The sequence below is a fragment of the Hemitrygon akajei genome, chromosome 1, assembly GCF_048418815.1.
Source record: "Hemitrygon akajei chromosome 1, sHemAka1.3, whole genome shotgun sequence".
NCBI lineage: Eukaryota > Metazoa > Chordata > Chondrichthyes > Myliobatiformes > Dasyatidae > Hemitrygon > Hemitrygon akajei.
The window spans coordinates 217,635,465-217,650,219 of record NC_133124.1 but is presented as its reverse complement, the minus strand read 5'-3'; the positions used below and the strand labels follow the sequence as shown (position 1 = coordinate 217,650,219).

The window sequence follows — 14,755 nt, the reverse complement described above, 5'->3', positions numbered from 1 at the left end:
TGCCTGCTCAAACATGAGGCAGGGCTTGTGACCTCCGGCCAGGGACAGCATCTCGTTCATCAAAGCCGACGGTGGCTTGTCCCCCAAACCATCCAGGTGCAGTAAGCGGGCAGCTCGCTCACGCCGTGAGAGTCTGAAAGTTCTTATGAGCAAGGCTTTGAATTCTGTGTATTTGCCATCCGCTGGGAGCGATTGTATGAACTCCTCAACCTGGGCGGCTGTCTCCTGGTTGAGGGAGCTCACCACGTAGTAGTAACGTGTGGCATCCGAGGTTATCTGCCAAATGTGGAATTGGGCTTCTGCTTGCTGGAACCATAGGTGAGGTCGCAGCGTCCAGAAGCTTGGCAGTTTTAATGAAACTGCATGAACAGATGCGGCGTCGTTCATCTCCGGTCCAAATATCGTTTGGGCCGTCGGGGTCACCAATTGTAGTGGTGTGCTACACGCAGCGCTGCAATAACGACACGGAGTCGGTGAGCTGCAGTTACAAAGTGGTTTATTCAAACTTCGCGGCCTCACTTTAAAGCCTTCCTGATCCCGCCCTCCCCGGGCGGGAATGCTGTAGGGGGCGCGTATTCACAGTCCCGTCCCGCATGTGGGCTTTTCCCCTTGCTGGTGAAGCAGGCTTGGCGCCCTCTTTGGGACCGGCCTCAATGCCGGCGCGCACTGCTTTGTGAGCCGGTTCGAGTGCGCTGGGAAGTGGGTCGCCACAGATTGTTGTTTTGTACTTATCAATGATGTTATAAGCATATTAAGATAATTACCCCAATGGTCAATGAATGCCTGATTCTGATGTCTGACATTCTTTTTAAAACACATATAGCTTCAGCAGCATGCTTTGGACTTCTGCTTTAAAACTGCCTTGCAAATCTCTTAAACCTTCTCAAAAGTTCAAAGTACATTTATATGCAATGTATACAGTATACAATCTTAAGATTCACCTTTTTGCAGACAGCAACAAAACAAAGAAACACAATAGAACCTGTTCAAAGAAAATCCGACACATGACCATCTAACACCCAATATGTGGGAAAAAATCATGTGAACAATGAAAAGTGAACAAATAACATTGACCGCAGAGTCACCAAAAGTGAGTCTTCAGTGTCATGTCAATGGCCGCAGGCCACAGCTACAGAGTTGGTTCAGCAGTGAAGCATCCTGATAAAATTGCACAAATAGTTTTAAAAAAAGGTAAGAAAAAAAAAATCACAAGGAACATGAACTGCAGAGTTCACAACTGTGGAGCAGATTCAGCGCTGAAGTGAGCGAATTCAGAAGACAAATGGTCGCAGACAACCTGTTGGCGTGAGACCCAAGACTCCAGCACCCTCTGCCCGCCAGCAGCATTGAGAGAGTGAAAAATCAGACTGATGGAGCTGGCAGACCTGCTTTTCTGCTCTCATTCTTGACTAATCTTGTTCAATACTCAGCTCAGAGCAATGGAGACAACCATAGGTTCCATTAGGAACTGGCACACCAAATCCCCCAAGGGACCACAGAAGTGCCAGATCACTCAGTTTAGCCCAAAAACACATTCTTAAAAGAGAAATTAAAGGCTGCAATCATTCGTAATTCAGTAGTAGTAGTATATTTAGAAGAGTATCCTATAGTTTTGTAAACTGTCTGCACAATGTTGCTGTTGGTCACCGGGAACATCTTGGCAGAAGTCACTCCCTTTGACCTTACCTATGCCCTCCAGTATTTGACATTTCCACCCTGAGAAAAATAACCCATGTACTCACCTCATGATTTTATGTTCTTCTTCAGGTCACCGTCAGCCTCCAATGCTCCAGAGAAAACAATCCAAGTGTGCCCAACTTCTCCTTACAGCTAATCCTTTCTAATCTATTGAAGAGCCTCTTCTGCACCCTCTCCAATGGCTTCATATCTACACTGTATTACAGTAACCAGAACTGCACTCAGTAGTCCAAATGCTGCCTAACCAAAGTTGCATACAACTACCATAAAACTTTACAACTTTTACACAAGACCCCAAAGAAAGATAGGTCTGTAGATGTCTTCTTTACCACCTTATTTACTTTATGCTATTTACCGCCCTAAGATCCCTATGTACATCAATGCTCAAGTCATAATACATACTGTGTACTTTTCTCTTGCACTTTAATCATCCATAAGTGTGCAATACCTCACACTTTTAAAGAAGTTTCCCTTCAGTTGCTTCTATTCCAAAACAATCCCAACTATCCAGTCTTTCCTCATAGCTGAAACATCACGCAAATTTCCTGTGCAATCATACCTTTCACATCATGTGGCAACCAGAACTGAGCACAGTACTCAAGCTGCTGTATAATTAGCACCATAAACAGTTGAAACATAACCAATAGTATAAATTATGCCATTATAACATTCTTAAAAGATCAGCAAGTGCTAATGTTATGTTGCCTCACATTTCTTGCTAGCTCAAGGTGTTCTTTGCCCAAATTCATTTAATTTCCCATATAAACCTCCAGAACTTGCATATTTAACAATGTAAGTATAATACTGATACATTGACAGGTTGTTTACAAAACACTTGCTTTTTATAGCACCTTCATAAGCTTAGGACATCCTGGAAACTCCAGAATTGTACTTTGGAAGGGCGCTCATGACTACAATACAGGAACACGCAGGAAATTTGCACAGATCAAGAATCCAAAAGTAGTAATAATGGCAAAGTAATTTTCAGCAGTAGTGAGTAAAAAAACAAAGGAAAACTCGACTCCTCTTCAAATGGTGCCAAAGCATTTATTTATTTATTTTTTATTGACATTTAGCACAAGTGTGCCCTTTCAACCCATGCTGCCTAGTGATCTCCTGATTTAACCCTAATCACAGGACAATTTACAATAACCAATTAACCTGCTAACCGCTACACCTTCTGGACTGTGGGGAAAAACCAGAGCACCCTGAGGCAACCCACAGTCACGGGACAAATGTACAAACACCTTACAGGCAATGGCAGAAATTTTAACTTCTATCAAGTGCATGCATGAAGCATATTAGAAAATCATTTACAATTACAAAATTGATTGCATATATTTTTCTCCCCCAATATACCAAGATGAACATTCTGAATAATTGTTTCCATTGATATATATTGAATATTTAACCTTCATTAAGCTGTACTTTTGCACAAATAAACCATACCCAATTGGGACACCATCTAAAAAAAAGGGCTTTAGAATTAAAGGGTTTAATAACTACCAGTGATAAAGCAACATTATGTTCCTCCTAGCTGCTACAATAAAAACAACATCTTGTTTGGTCAACCACTTTTCATTTAAAATTACAAACAACTTGTGCCTTCGTACAAATAGTTTGGGACTGAAGTGAAAACTAGGATCTACAGACACTATTTCTGCAGTTCACTTAAAATGATGGCACCAATTCTAACCCAGTTCCATAAAAGTCTGAATAGCAATAATTTAATGGAGAAACAGAAAAAAAGAATGTTAACTGAAAACATCCTTTTAAAAATGTACTCTATTTAGTTAAACAGCTGCCCCTTTACAAGATAGCTCCTTGACATTAGACAAAATGGAAGTATCATGCTTCCACCATGAAATCACTCCTCCAATGTAACCGCTTGCATTTTTAAAATGTGCATAAACAATTGTTCAACTGGCCATAGGTAAATCTTGGAGGTTTAATTTTAGTCATCAATAAATCCTCCACAGTACTTAAGTTTTGAAAGCTCAATTAAGAACATTCACAGAGTAAACAAAATCATACACAAATACATATTGTGTATACATAAGCAATATACCTCATTAATCACTTTAATTTGTTTGCCATTATACCCCATTATGAAAGATTACCTCCGCACTATTATTTACTTGAAGAATCACAATGCAACTTCATTAAATAGGAGCTAAGAAACTTCTCCGTCTAGATAACTTAGCTAAATCTAGATAATTTAAATAATCTGCAAAGGTTAAAGATGAAAATTAAAATGGAAAACACTAACACTGACAAACAGGTTGAAGTCACCCACCTTTCTCCTTAATCCCCACTGTTGAAAAACAAGTCTGCAATCAGAAATAACAAAATCTAATAATCTAAGAGCTTACATTTACATTTCATGAAAGATCTATAACTGAAGTATGTCCAAAATACTAGAGGCACTCAGCAAGACAGACATGATCTATGGAGGGGAATAAACAAATGACAGCTTGGGACAAGTCCCTCCATAAGACCTGCCTGTCTTGCTGAGTTGCTGCAGAATTGTGTGTGTTGCTCAAGAATTCCAGCATCTGCAAAATATATTGTTTATGACAACTGAGTAACTGTCACTCACTGCAAAATATTTTAAAATATCCTCAACTATACACATATTCCATTAAAAGTTTTTAAAAGTTCGATGTCAAGATTGTTTAATGTCATTTCCTGTACATAAGCGCAAGGTGAGCAAAATAATTATTACTCTGGATCTGATGCAGCACGAAAAACTCCACAAAAAATAAAGAATATAATAATAATTTAAAAAGAAAATAATTACAAACACACAAGATATCTTATATATATAAATTGACTATGTCTATAAAGTGATGCAATGTTATATACAAGGTGAATGACGGGAAATAATAAAGCAGTGGTGGAGTTAGTGAGTGAAGGTATTGATCAGGCTTACTGCTTGGGAAAGTAACTTTTTTTAGTCTGGTAGTCCTGGGGAGAATGCTGCATAGCCTCTTCCCTCATGTTATTAGTGTGATTTCCAATGCGTTTTGTAGAAGGTGAACGCCACAGCCATTGTTTATTTATTTATTTTACCATTGGGGCTAATTAAAGGGGCTGCACTGTCCTTGATCTTGAATTGTTAGAACTGCACTCATCTAGTCAAGTAGTAAGCATCCAATCATGTTCTTGACCTGTGCTTGCAGATGACAGAAAAGCTTTAAGACATCCAGGCCTTCTGACCTGCTCTTGTAGCCACCGTATTTTCATGGCTGATCCAGTTGAGTTTCTGGTTAACAATAACCATCCCTCCCCCAGTATGTTGATGGTGGAAGATTTAGCAATCACAATGACAATGCCACTGAATGCCAATGTTGAGACTTGGCAATCAATTCCTCTTTTCTCATCAATGGTTAAAGATACAGACAGACAGACTTTATTGATCCCAAGGCAAATTGGGTTTCGTTATAGCCGCACCAACCAAGAATAGTGTAGAAATATAGCAATATAAAACCATAAATAATTAAATAACAAGTTAATCATGTCAAGTGGAAATAAGTCCAGGATCAGCCTACTGGCTCAGGGTGTCTGACACTCCGAGGGAGGAGTTGTAAAGTTTTATGGCCACTGGCAGGAATGACTTCCTATGACGCTCAGTGTTACATTGGTGATTGGCGATTCTGTGGAATGAATCTTACTTGTCTCTAATCAGCCCAATATATACACACACATACACACAAACATATGTATACACATAGTGCCTATAAAATGTATTCACCTCCCTTTACAACATTGAATTATAGTGGACTGATCAACAGAAAAAGACTCTTCCATGTCAAAGTGAAAACAGGTCTCTACAAAGTGATCTAAATTAATTACAAATATAATACACAAGATAATTGATTGAACTGTATTCACCCCCTTTAATATGACACACCAAATTATCACTGGTAAAGCCAATTGGTTTCAGAAGTCACATAATTAGTTAAATGGAGATCACCTGTATGCAGTCAAGGTGTTTCAATTCATTGTATTAAAAATACACTTGTATCTGGAAAGTCCAACTGCTGGTGAGACAGTATCTGGGCAAAAACTACACCATGAAGACAAAAGAACCTTCCAAGCAACTCTGCAAAAAGGTTGTTGTAAAGCACAAGTCGGGAGATGGATACAAGAAAATTTCCAAGTCACTGAATATCCCTTGGAGTACAGTTAAGTCAATCATCAAGAAATGGAAAGAATATGGCACAGCTGTAAATCTGCCTGGAGCAGGCTATTCTCAAAAACTGAGTGAGTGTGCAAGAAGTGGACTAGTGATGGAGGCCACCAAGAAACCTATGACAACTCTGCAGGAGTTTCAAGCTTCAGTAGCTGAGATGGAAGAGACTGCGCATACAATAGCCCGGGTGCTTCACCAGTCATAGCTTTATGGGAGAGTGGCAAAGAGAAAGCCACTGTTGAAAACACATGAAATCTCAACTAGGGTTTGCCAAAAGGCATGTGGGAGATTCTGAAAACAGCTGGAAGAAGTTTCTATGGTTGTGATGAAATCAAAATTGTTCTTTTTTTTGACCATCAGATTAAACACTGTTTGGAGTAAGCCGAACACTGCACATCATCAAAAACACACCATCCCTACCGTGAAGCATGGTGGTGGCTGCATTGTGCTTATGGGGATGCTTCACTGCAGCAGTCCCTGGAAGAATGGTGAAGCTAGAGAATAAAATTAATGCAGAAGAATACAGGAAATCTGGAGGAAAACCTGATGCAGTCTGCAAGAGAACTGCAAGTTTGGGAGATTTGTTTTCCAGCAAGACAATGACCCCAAGGATAAAGTCAAAGCCACATAGGAAAGGCTTAAAAACAAAGATAATGTCCTGGAGTGGCCAAGTCAAGAGTCCAGACCTCAATCCATTTTGAGGATTTGTGGCTGGACTTGAAAAGAACTGTTCACTCACAATCCCCAAGCAATCTGACAGAGCTTGAGCAGTTTTGTAAAGAAAAGTGGGGAAAAATTGCAGTATCCAGATGTGCAAAGCTGATAAAGACCTATCCACACAAACACAGGGCTGTAATTGCTGCCAAGAGTGTATATATTAAATACTGACCTGAAGGGGGTGAATACTTCTGTAATCAATTACACCCACTTTCTGCTTTCCACAATGATCACTCCCTAGGTGACTCCCTTGTCCATTCGTCCCTCCCGGCACTTATCCCTGTAAGCGGAACAAGAGCTTCACCTGCCCCTACAACTCTTCCCTCACTACCATTCAGAGCCCCAAACAGTCCGACCAGGTGAGGAGACACTTCACCTACGAGTCTGTTGGGGTCATATACTGTGTTCGGTGCTCCTGTATATCGGTGAAACAGAACGTAGACTGGGAGACCGCTTCATCCAGCATCTACACTTTGTCCACCAGAACATATTGGATCTCCCAGTGGCCACCCATTTTAATTGCACTTCCCATTCCGATATGTCCAACCATGGCCTCTTCCACTGTTGGGACAAGGCCACACTTAGGTTAGAGGAACAACACCTTTTATTCCATTTGGGTAGCCTCCAACCTGATGGCATGGATATCAATTTCTCAACCTTCCAGTAATGCCTCCCTTCATCATTTCCCATCCCCTTGTCCCTCTCTCATGTTATCTCCTAGCCCACCATCACCTCTCTCTGGTGCTCCTCCCCATCCCCTCTTTCTTCCATGGTCTTCTGTCTCTTTCACCAATTAATTTCATCGCACTTTGCTTCATCCCTCCCCTCCAAGTTTCACCTATCACCTGGCGTTTATCTCTCCCCTCCACCCACCTTTCAAATCTACTCCTCAGCTTTTTTACCAGTCCAGCCGAAGGATTTCAGATGCTGCCCAGCCTGCTGAGTTCCTCCAGAATTTTTTGTGTATTGTTCTAATGTCAATTATTTTGTGTTTTATATTTGTAGTTAATTGAGATCACTTTGTAGAGATCTGTTTTTATTTTGACACAAGAGTCTTTTTCTGTTGATCAGTGTCAATAGAAGCAAAATTAAATCCACTGTGATTCAATGATGTAAAACAATGAAACATGAAAACTTTCAGGGTGAATATTCCAAAGATTTTAAAAAATAACACTCTCCACAAAGTAAACGCAAGCTTGTCAAAAGTCAAATAGTCCCACTCTCGTGAACTGAAATTATTGCTTACAAACTTCAAGACCACAAGATGAAAAGGCTCTCTCACATTATATCAGGTAATCTCTATGATACCAGATACTATTCCAAGTTACTTTGCATAGAACACCACACCACTAGACAAATACACAGAGTACCGTTTTCAATTTTTCTTTTCCAGGGAGATCAGTAAATATGTGTACGTTGCAAAAACTAATTTTACCCACATATAGCACTGCTGTATCTATATATCTGATTATTTTTTAGTATAAATGATTATATTTTCTACCATAATTTCAGATACAGGGATTGAATCATATTATTATGCAACAATAAACACCAATGACCAAGGCGAATACCTACAGCGAGCGTACAATTGCCCAACGCGAATACCCACAGCGAATGCACCAATGACCAGCGCGAATACCCACAGCGAGCGCACCAATGACCAACGCGAATACCCACAGCGAGCGCACCAATGACCAACGCGAATACCCACAGCGAGCGCACCAATGACCAACGCGAATACCCACAGCGAGCGCACTAATGACCAAGGCGAATACCCACAGCGAGCGCACAATTGCCCAACGCGAATACCCACAGTGAACACACTAATGACCAATATGAATACCTATAGTTAAGCCATCACTCTGTGATTATATTTTCTTTAGTCTAATCCACACCTGGCAAAATGCCTTTTTCTCTTTTGACATGAAGACTTGTAAACATAAACTTGCTAATTTACATACTTTCCCAATTAATTATCTTAAATTTAAAAGAAAACTCATCCTTGCTTCAATATCTATGACACCACTCTCCATCTATAATTCTTCTACCTTTATAAACTTCCAAAATGTGTTCCTCCATCTCTAATACTGGATTATCCATACATTTAAATTGCCATTGCGCTCTCTGCATTCTAGACTGGAAGCTCTAGAATTTACCCCTAACTTTCTTTTTCAAAAATTCTGCCATGGATGGCCTGAATTCTGCCTATGAAAGGAAGAGGGTTGGGCATGGGGTGGAAACCCATTTCCATAAAAACCCAGTGCTACAGAAGCTCCAGAGACTTCTTCTCTGGGAAAGGAACAATACACCAAAAAGATGGGCTACACCTGGAGACAACTTGAAAGACTGGCCCAGGACAAGGATCTATGGTGAGCTGCTGTGGGCGGCCTATGCCCCAAGTAGGGGTGATGGGGCTTAAGTAAGCTTCTTCTTTAAATATGCTTCTTGAAATTTACCTTTTACTAAATACTCCCTTGGGCATTTCAATGTCAAATTTTCTCAGTAACATTCTTCTAATGCTTCTTGGACTTTTTCCTGTATTATTAACACTGTGTATCAATATATTGCTATGTATGTGTCCAACTGACTAGAACAAACACAACATACAAAGACATTTCACTGAGTTCATTTTTGAACAATATTGAATAGATTCATTCTTCATATCTACTCAAAACTGTATCTTCCATTTTTATGAGATGTCATCCAAGGTAAAATTTTAACAATATGCCTCATGGTTAGAATGGGATGTGAACTTGAAAGTATCTCGATGTTAACTATAATATTGTTCTGCCTTTACTTATACACAATCTAATTCCACTATGATATACTCATAATTGCAAAATCACTCGAGTCTTAATTTTAAAAAGTCAGATGATGATGATAAAGCAGGAAATATTGATGCTACAACCGTAACATGGCATTAATCGTCATTTTGCGAAGTCAATCTCGACACAAACGGAAACACTTGAAACAGAGGTGCTGCATTTGAATTTGTAGCGTTAATCCGGGAAACAGGTGAGGTGGAAAGGGGGAGTTTAATCTTAAAAGGAATTTGTTTCAATAGCCTAACTCCAAAATTGTGGGAGACAATAGGCACCTACGTGCCTGAAGTTAAATTCCCAGTAAGTTTTGTCAGCGAACAAAACATTCACACGCACATAATCTAGGATGGTGAGAGGGAAAAAAACCAAGTAAATCCGTTACATCAATCTCAACACATGTTTAAGTGAGGTGAAGAAATCGTTCACTCACTGAGAAAAATGAAATCCGATGTTGGGAGTGACATTGTGCAACTCAAGGCTGAGGCAACTTTGCGGAAAGCAAATACTCCTTTCACTTCAGGAGAGGGGGAATAACACTATTCTTTGATATATTTTATTTATTACACGACTGCGATGGAGGGAGTGCGGCTTTTGACTGACCAGTGCGCTGCTCTCTCCCCGAGCACCGTCACGTCACCAAAAAAACCGGCTAACTCGAGGACCGAGGCCTTCCGGCGAAAAACAAGGCCCGAAGCGGCAAAGGAGCCGGGCCTCGGACCCAGTTTTAAAGCATTTCTCCGACCTGAGGTGCCGGGAGAGCTGGGTGACTACTTGATTGTTTGCTTGGGAGAGAATTGGCGAAGGCCCGAACCCCGACGTCTCCGTCCCTCCCTCAACCGTGTACTTACAGGGTTCTCGGCTGCCCGTCGTCCTCCATCATCATGGCGGGAGCGTCGTGTAAAGCGCTGAGGGTTCAATGTGTTAACACACAATGATTATTTTCCTCACTCTTCTAGTGTTTAAACTACACGGTCCCGCCTGGGTTTTATTTCAGGGGAGCAGCAGAGCAGCAGCAGAACAAAGCCAGAAAGAAAATAACTCCACAAACACAAGCGGAGAAAATGGCGACCTGGCCAGGCCCAGTGCGCCTGCGCGGCCTCTTTTGGCAGCGCAGCGCGCGACCCGTCGCCCGCCAGCCACAAGTGGATGCAAAACTTTCGGGAAACTTTCACCGAAATATATAAATTATAATTCCATGTAACTCAGTCGGAATTAAATCCATTGATCTATTTAAACATTTTATATATATATAGGAAGAAGTTAAAGAAATGAATATAAAATATACATAAAGAAATTTCAATGGTCGACATAAGAACTTGGTTGCTTTAGATTCATAAATAAACGAAAATAAAAGTTATTAAGTAATCTGGAGATTGTTGAACATTTAGGGATATAAAAATTACTAACATTCTAATTTAGATTTCTGGCATAGACAGTGATGTATTTCTATTATTGTATATATTCTTCATCAAAATATTTTTGCATGCATCTAATGTGTTATTTAATTGTTTTAATTTATTTTCTAATGATTATATATGTTGTTTTCTTTTTTAAAATTATCTATCCATAATTAGGACCAGAATATAAAAGTGAGGATGTAATGTTGAGGCTTTTTAAGGCACTAGTGAGGCCTCACTTGGAATATGTGAGCAGTTTTGGGCTCATTATCTAACAAGGATATGCTGACATTGGAGAGGGTTCAAAGGAGGTTCATAAAAATAATTCTGGGATTGAAAGTCTTATCATATGAGGAGCATATGATGGCTCTGGGCCAGTATTCACTGGAATTCAGAAGAATGACGAGGAATCTCATTGAAACCTACCGAATGACTGGATGTGGAGTGGATGTTTCCTATGCTGGAAGAGTCCAAGACCAGAGGACACAGACTCTCAAAATAGAGAGACATCCACTTAGAACGGAGATGAGGAAACTTGTGTTTACCCAGAGAATGTGAATCTACGGAATTTGGTGCCACAGGCGGCTGTAGAGGACAAGTCCTTGGGTATATTTAAGGCAGAGGTTGATAGATTATTGATTTGTCAGGGCATGAATGGATACAGGGAAAAAACAAGAGACCGGGGTTGAGAGGTAAATGGATCAGACATGATGAAATAGTAAAGCCGACTCAGTGGAGAAGTGGCCTAATTCTGCTCCTATGTCTTATGGCCTTATGATCTTAATTAATCTGGTAGTAATACACCTTTTGTTATTGCTACAATCGTTGTGTTGATGGTAAGGAGAGGCCTTGGGAAGGGATAAAGGTCTTACCATTGATGAAATACTGATGATACAATTCAAAGTCAGAATGGTGTACAGTTTGGAGAGAAATTGGAGGTGTTCAGATGTACCACTTGCCATTTGCTCTGCTTATTGTCGGGTTTTGTGGCAGCTTGATGTATCTGAATGGTTTTCTAATAGAGTTCAGAGGTAATTAAAAAACCCACTTTGTTGCGGAGGGTTTGGAGACACTTAGACAGGCAGATTTCCTGGTGTTTAGTTTAGATCTCATAGTATCCAAATAAAAGCAGAAAATCCTGGAGGCTATCACCAGATTGGGCAACATCTACAGAAAGGCAAAAGCTACCTGAGTGACTTCATATTTCCATCAGAGGTTGCTTATGTTCCTATGTCTTTTCTTCTTATCTCAAGGACGTTAATGAAAATGTGAAACACACACAAAATGCTGGAGGAACTCAGCAAGTCCGGCAGCACCTATGGAAATGAATAAGCAGTCGACTTTTCGGGCTGAGACCTTTCTTCAAGACTAGAAAGGATGGGGGAGGGGAAGGAGGACAGCTAGAAGGTGATAGGTGAAGCCCGGTAAGCGGGAAAGGTAAAGGGTTGGGAAGGAGGGGATCTGATAGAAGAAAAGAGTGGAGCAAGGGAGAAAGGAAGGAGGAGGAGACTCAGGGGGAGGTGATAGGCAGTTGAGAAGACATAAGAGGCTAGAGAGGGGAATAGAAGAAGAGGGAGGGGGAGGGAATTTTTTTAACCGGAAGGAAAAATCAATATTCATGCCATCAAATTGGAGACTACCCAGATGGAATATGTGTTGCTCCTCCACCCTGAGCGTGGCCTCATCTTGGCATAAGAGGAAGCCACAGACTGACATGTTGGAATGGGAATGGGAACTAGAATTAAAACGCTGGGCCACCGGGAAGTTCCACTTTTGGTGGATGAAGTGGAGGTGCTCGACAATTTATGACAGGTCCCACCAGTGTAGAGGAGGCTACATCAGGAGCACCAGCCACACTGGACGACCCTCAGCAGATTCGCGGGTGAAGTGTTGTCTCACCTCGACGGGCTGTTTTGGAGGTGAGGGAGTAGGTGAATGGGCAGGGGTAGCATTTTTGGCTGCTTGCAGGGACGTGAAACAGAGGAATACCCCCTTATCAACACTCCTGATCCACTAATTCTCACTTGTTAAAGCTGGTCATAATGTGGTACTTATAAGCCACTTACTGTACCAAGCCTGAATGTGCCTAGGACTTGCATGCATTCGAACCCCCATCACCCAGGACATGCCCTCTTCTCATTGCTACCACCTAGGAGGAGATACACACACTCACTGTCTCAGGAGTACCTCTTCCCCTCTACCATCAGGTTTATGAATGGACAATGAACCCATGAACACTACCTCTTTTTCTTTACTCTCTTTTTACACTACATATATATAATATATGTACTATATATATAATTCTTATTGTAATTTATAGTTTATCAAATTAATATGTATTGCGATGATGTGCTACTGCAAAGCAACAGATGTGATGACATAGGCTGGTGATATTTATGACTTATGTACGTGTGCATATGGCAATAACCTCCAATGTGACAGGGTTTGAAGGTAAAATACCCGGCACAATCATACCGTTGCAAAACAACGTGCGCTGCCCGGGAATCGAACCCGGGTCGCAAGAATGGGAATCTTGCATGATACCACTACACCAGCAGCGCTCGGACTGCTTGCTCGCCGCCACTTTTCGGTGTGGAAAGAGCGAATGACGGCTGTCCGTCCTGCGAGGGCACTGTGAGGGGAAACGGCGACTTCTCTTCACGTTGTTCTGCTAAGAATTATAATCGCGTTGAATCACACCCCGTTGGTGAGTGCAGCCGGCAATGTGCCACCTAACAGCACATTTTTATTCACCGTTTCAGAAACGAGCAAGTGCGAGACCTGTAGAAAATGAAAATAAAGACTAGCAGTCATAATGAGGCCCAAATCCCGTGACGTAAAAGTTATTGCGGGCTCTCAGCAAGAAGGCCCCGAGTATTTTAAGCACACAAACCAGCAGATCATTATTCATGCCCAGAATGATCAAACTTCTCTGGGTAAAGGGATGAAGGGGGAACACTGCCCTAATTTCACAGAATGTAGAAAGGTTACAGCAAGAGAAAAAAAGCCACTCGGCCCGCTGCAACTGTACTGGGACAATAGAAAAGCAATTTTCTCTCCCCGTAACTCTGATTTCCACCCCCACACCCATCCCTTTTAGATACTCATCTAGATTCCTTTTGAATAATTGTATTTCAACTGTTGTGAATAGTTAAAGATGTGGTACAATAAAATACTTTCATTTAGGGTGTTGCCAGAGATACTGCATAGCCTATTTATTCTCAGGGGAATGTAGGGGTTGAGTGGCATAGCTAAGATAGTGATAGTATTTTTCACAGAGGGTGGGTGTCTAGAATGAGAAGATAGTGAGAGGGCAGGAATTTAGAGGCAATCTGAAGGGTAACGTTGACATATAACTTAAAAAGAAGTGGTCCTAATAAACAGGCCCCTGTGGATCACCACTAGTCACCGAAAACCAACCAGGCTCCCTTTATTCCCACTCTTTGCCCCCTGCCAATCAGCCACTGCTTTATCTTTCCTGTAATACCATGGGCTCTTAGCTTGTTAAGGAGCCTCATGTGTGGCCCCTTGTCAAAGGCCTTCTTAAAATCCAAGTACACAACATCCACCAAAGCTCCTTTGTCTATCCTGCTTGTTACTTTTTCAAAGAATTCCACAGATTTGTCAGGCAAGATTTTCCCTTGAGGAAAACATGCTGACTACAGTCTATTTTATCATGTGCCTTAAAGTACCCTGAGACCTCATCCTGAATAATCGACTCCAACATCTTCCCAACCACTGAGGTCAGACTCACTGGCCTATAATTGCCTTTCTTCTGCCTCTCTCCCTTCTTGAAGAGTGGAGTGACATTTGTAGTTTTCCAGTCTTCCAGAACCATTCCAGAGACAACCGATTATTGAAGGATCATTACTAATGCCTCCACAATCTCTTCAGACATCTCTTTCAGAACCCTGGGGTGTACACCA

At 41.3% G+C, this 14,755-nt stretch overlaps 1 protein-coding gene and 1 non-coding gene across 2 annotated transcripts in view; both read right to left on the bottom strand.

Annotated features, from left to right (window-relative positions):
- The window catches only part of LOC140735833 (cytotoxic granule associated RNA binding protein TIA1-like), a 68,334-nt gene extending 57,815 nt beyond the window's left edge, over positions 1 to 10,519 (bottom strand). Inside the window, exon 1 of the mRNA XM_073061346.1 lies at positions 10,281 to 10,519. Within this exon, the coding sequence (XP_072917447.1) occupies positions 10,281 to 10,315 (35 nt within the window). The 5' untranslated portion in view covers positions 10,316 to 10,519. The remainder of the gene's footprint in view (positions 1 to 10,280) is intronic.
- Positions 10,520 to 13,319: 2,800 nt separating this feature from the next.
- Positions 13,320 to 13,390, bottom strand: trnag-ccc (transfer RNA glycine (anticodon CCC)). The gene has a single exon. It is a non-coding gene; the product is annotated as a tRNA-Gly (tRNA).
- Positions 13,391 to 14,755: the final 1,365 nt, after the last annotated feature.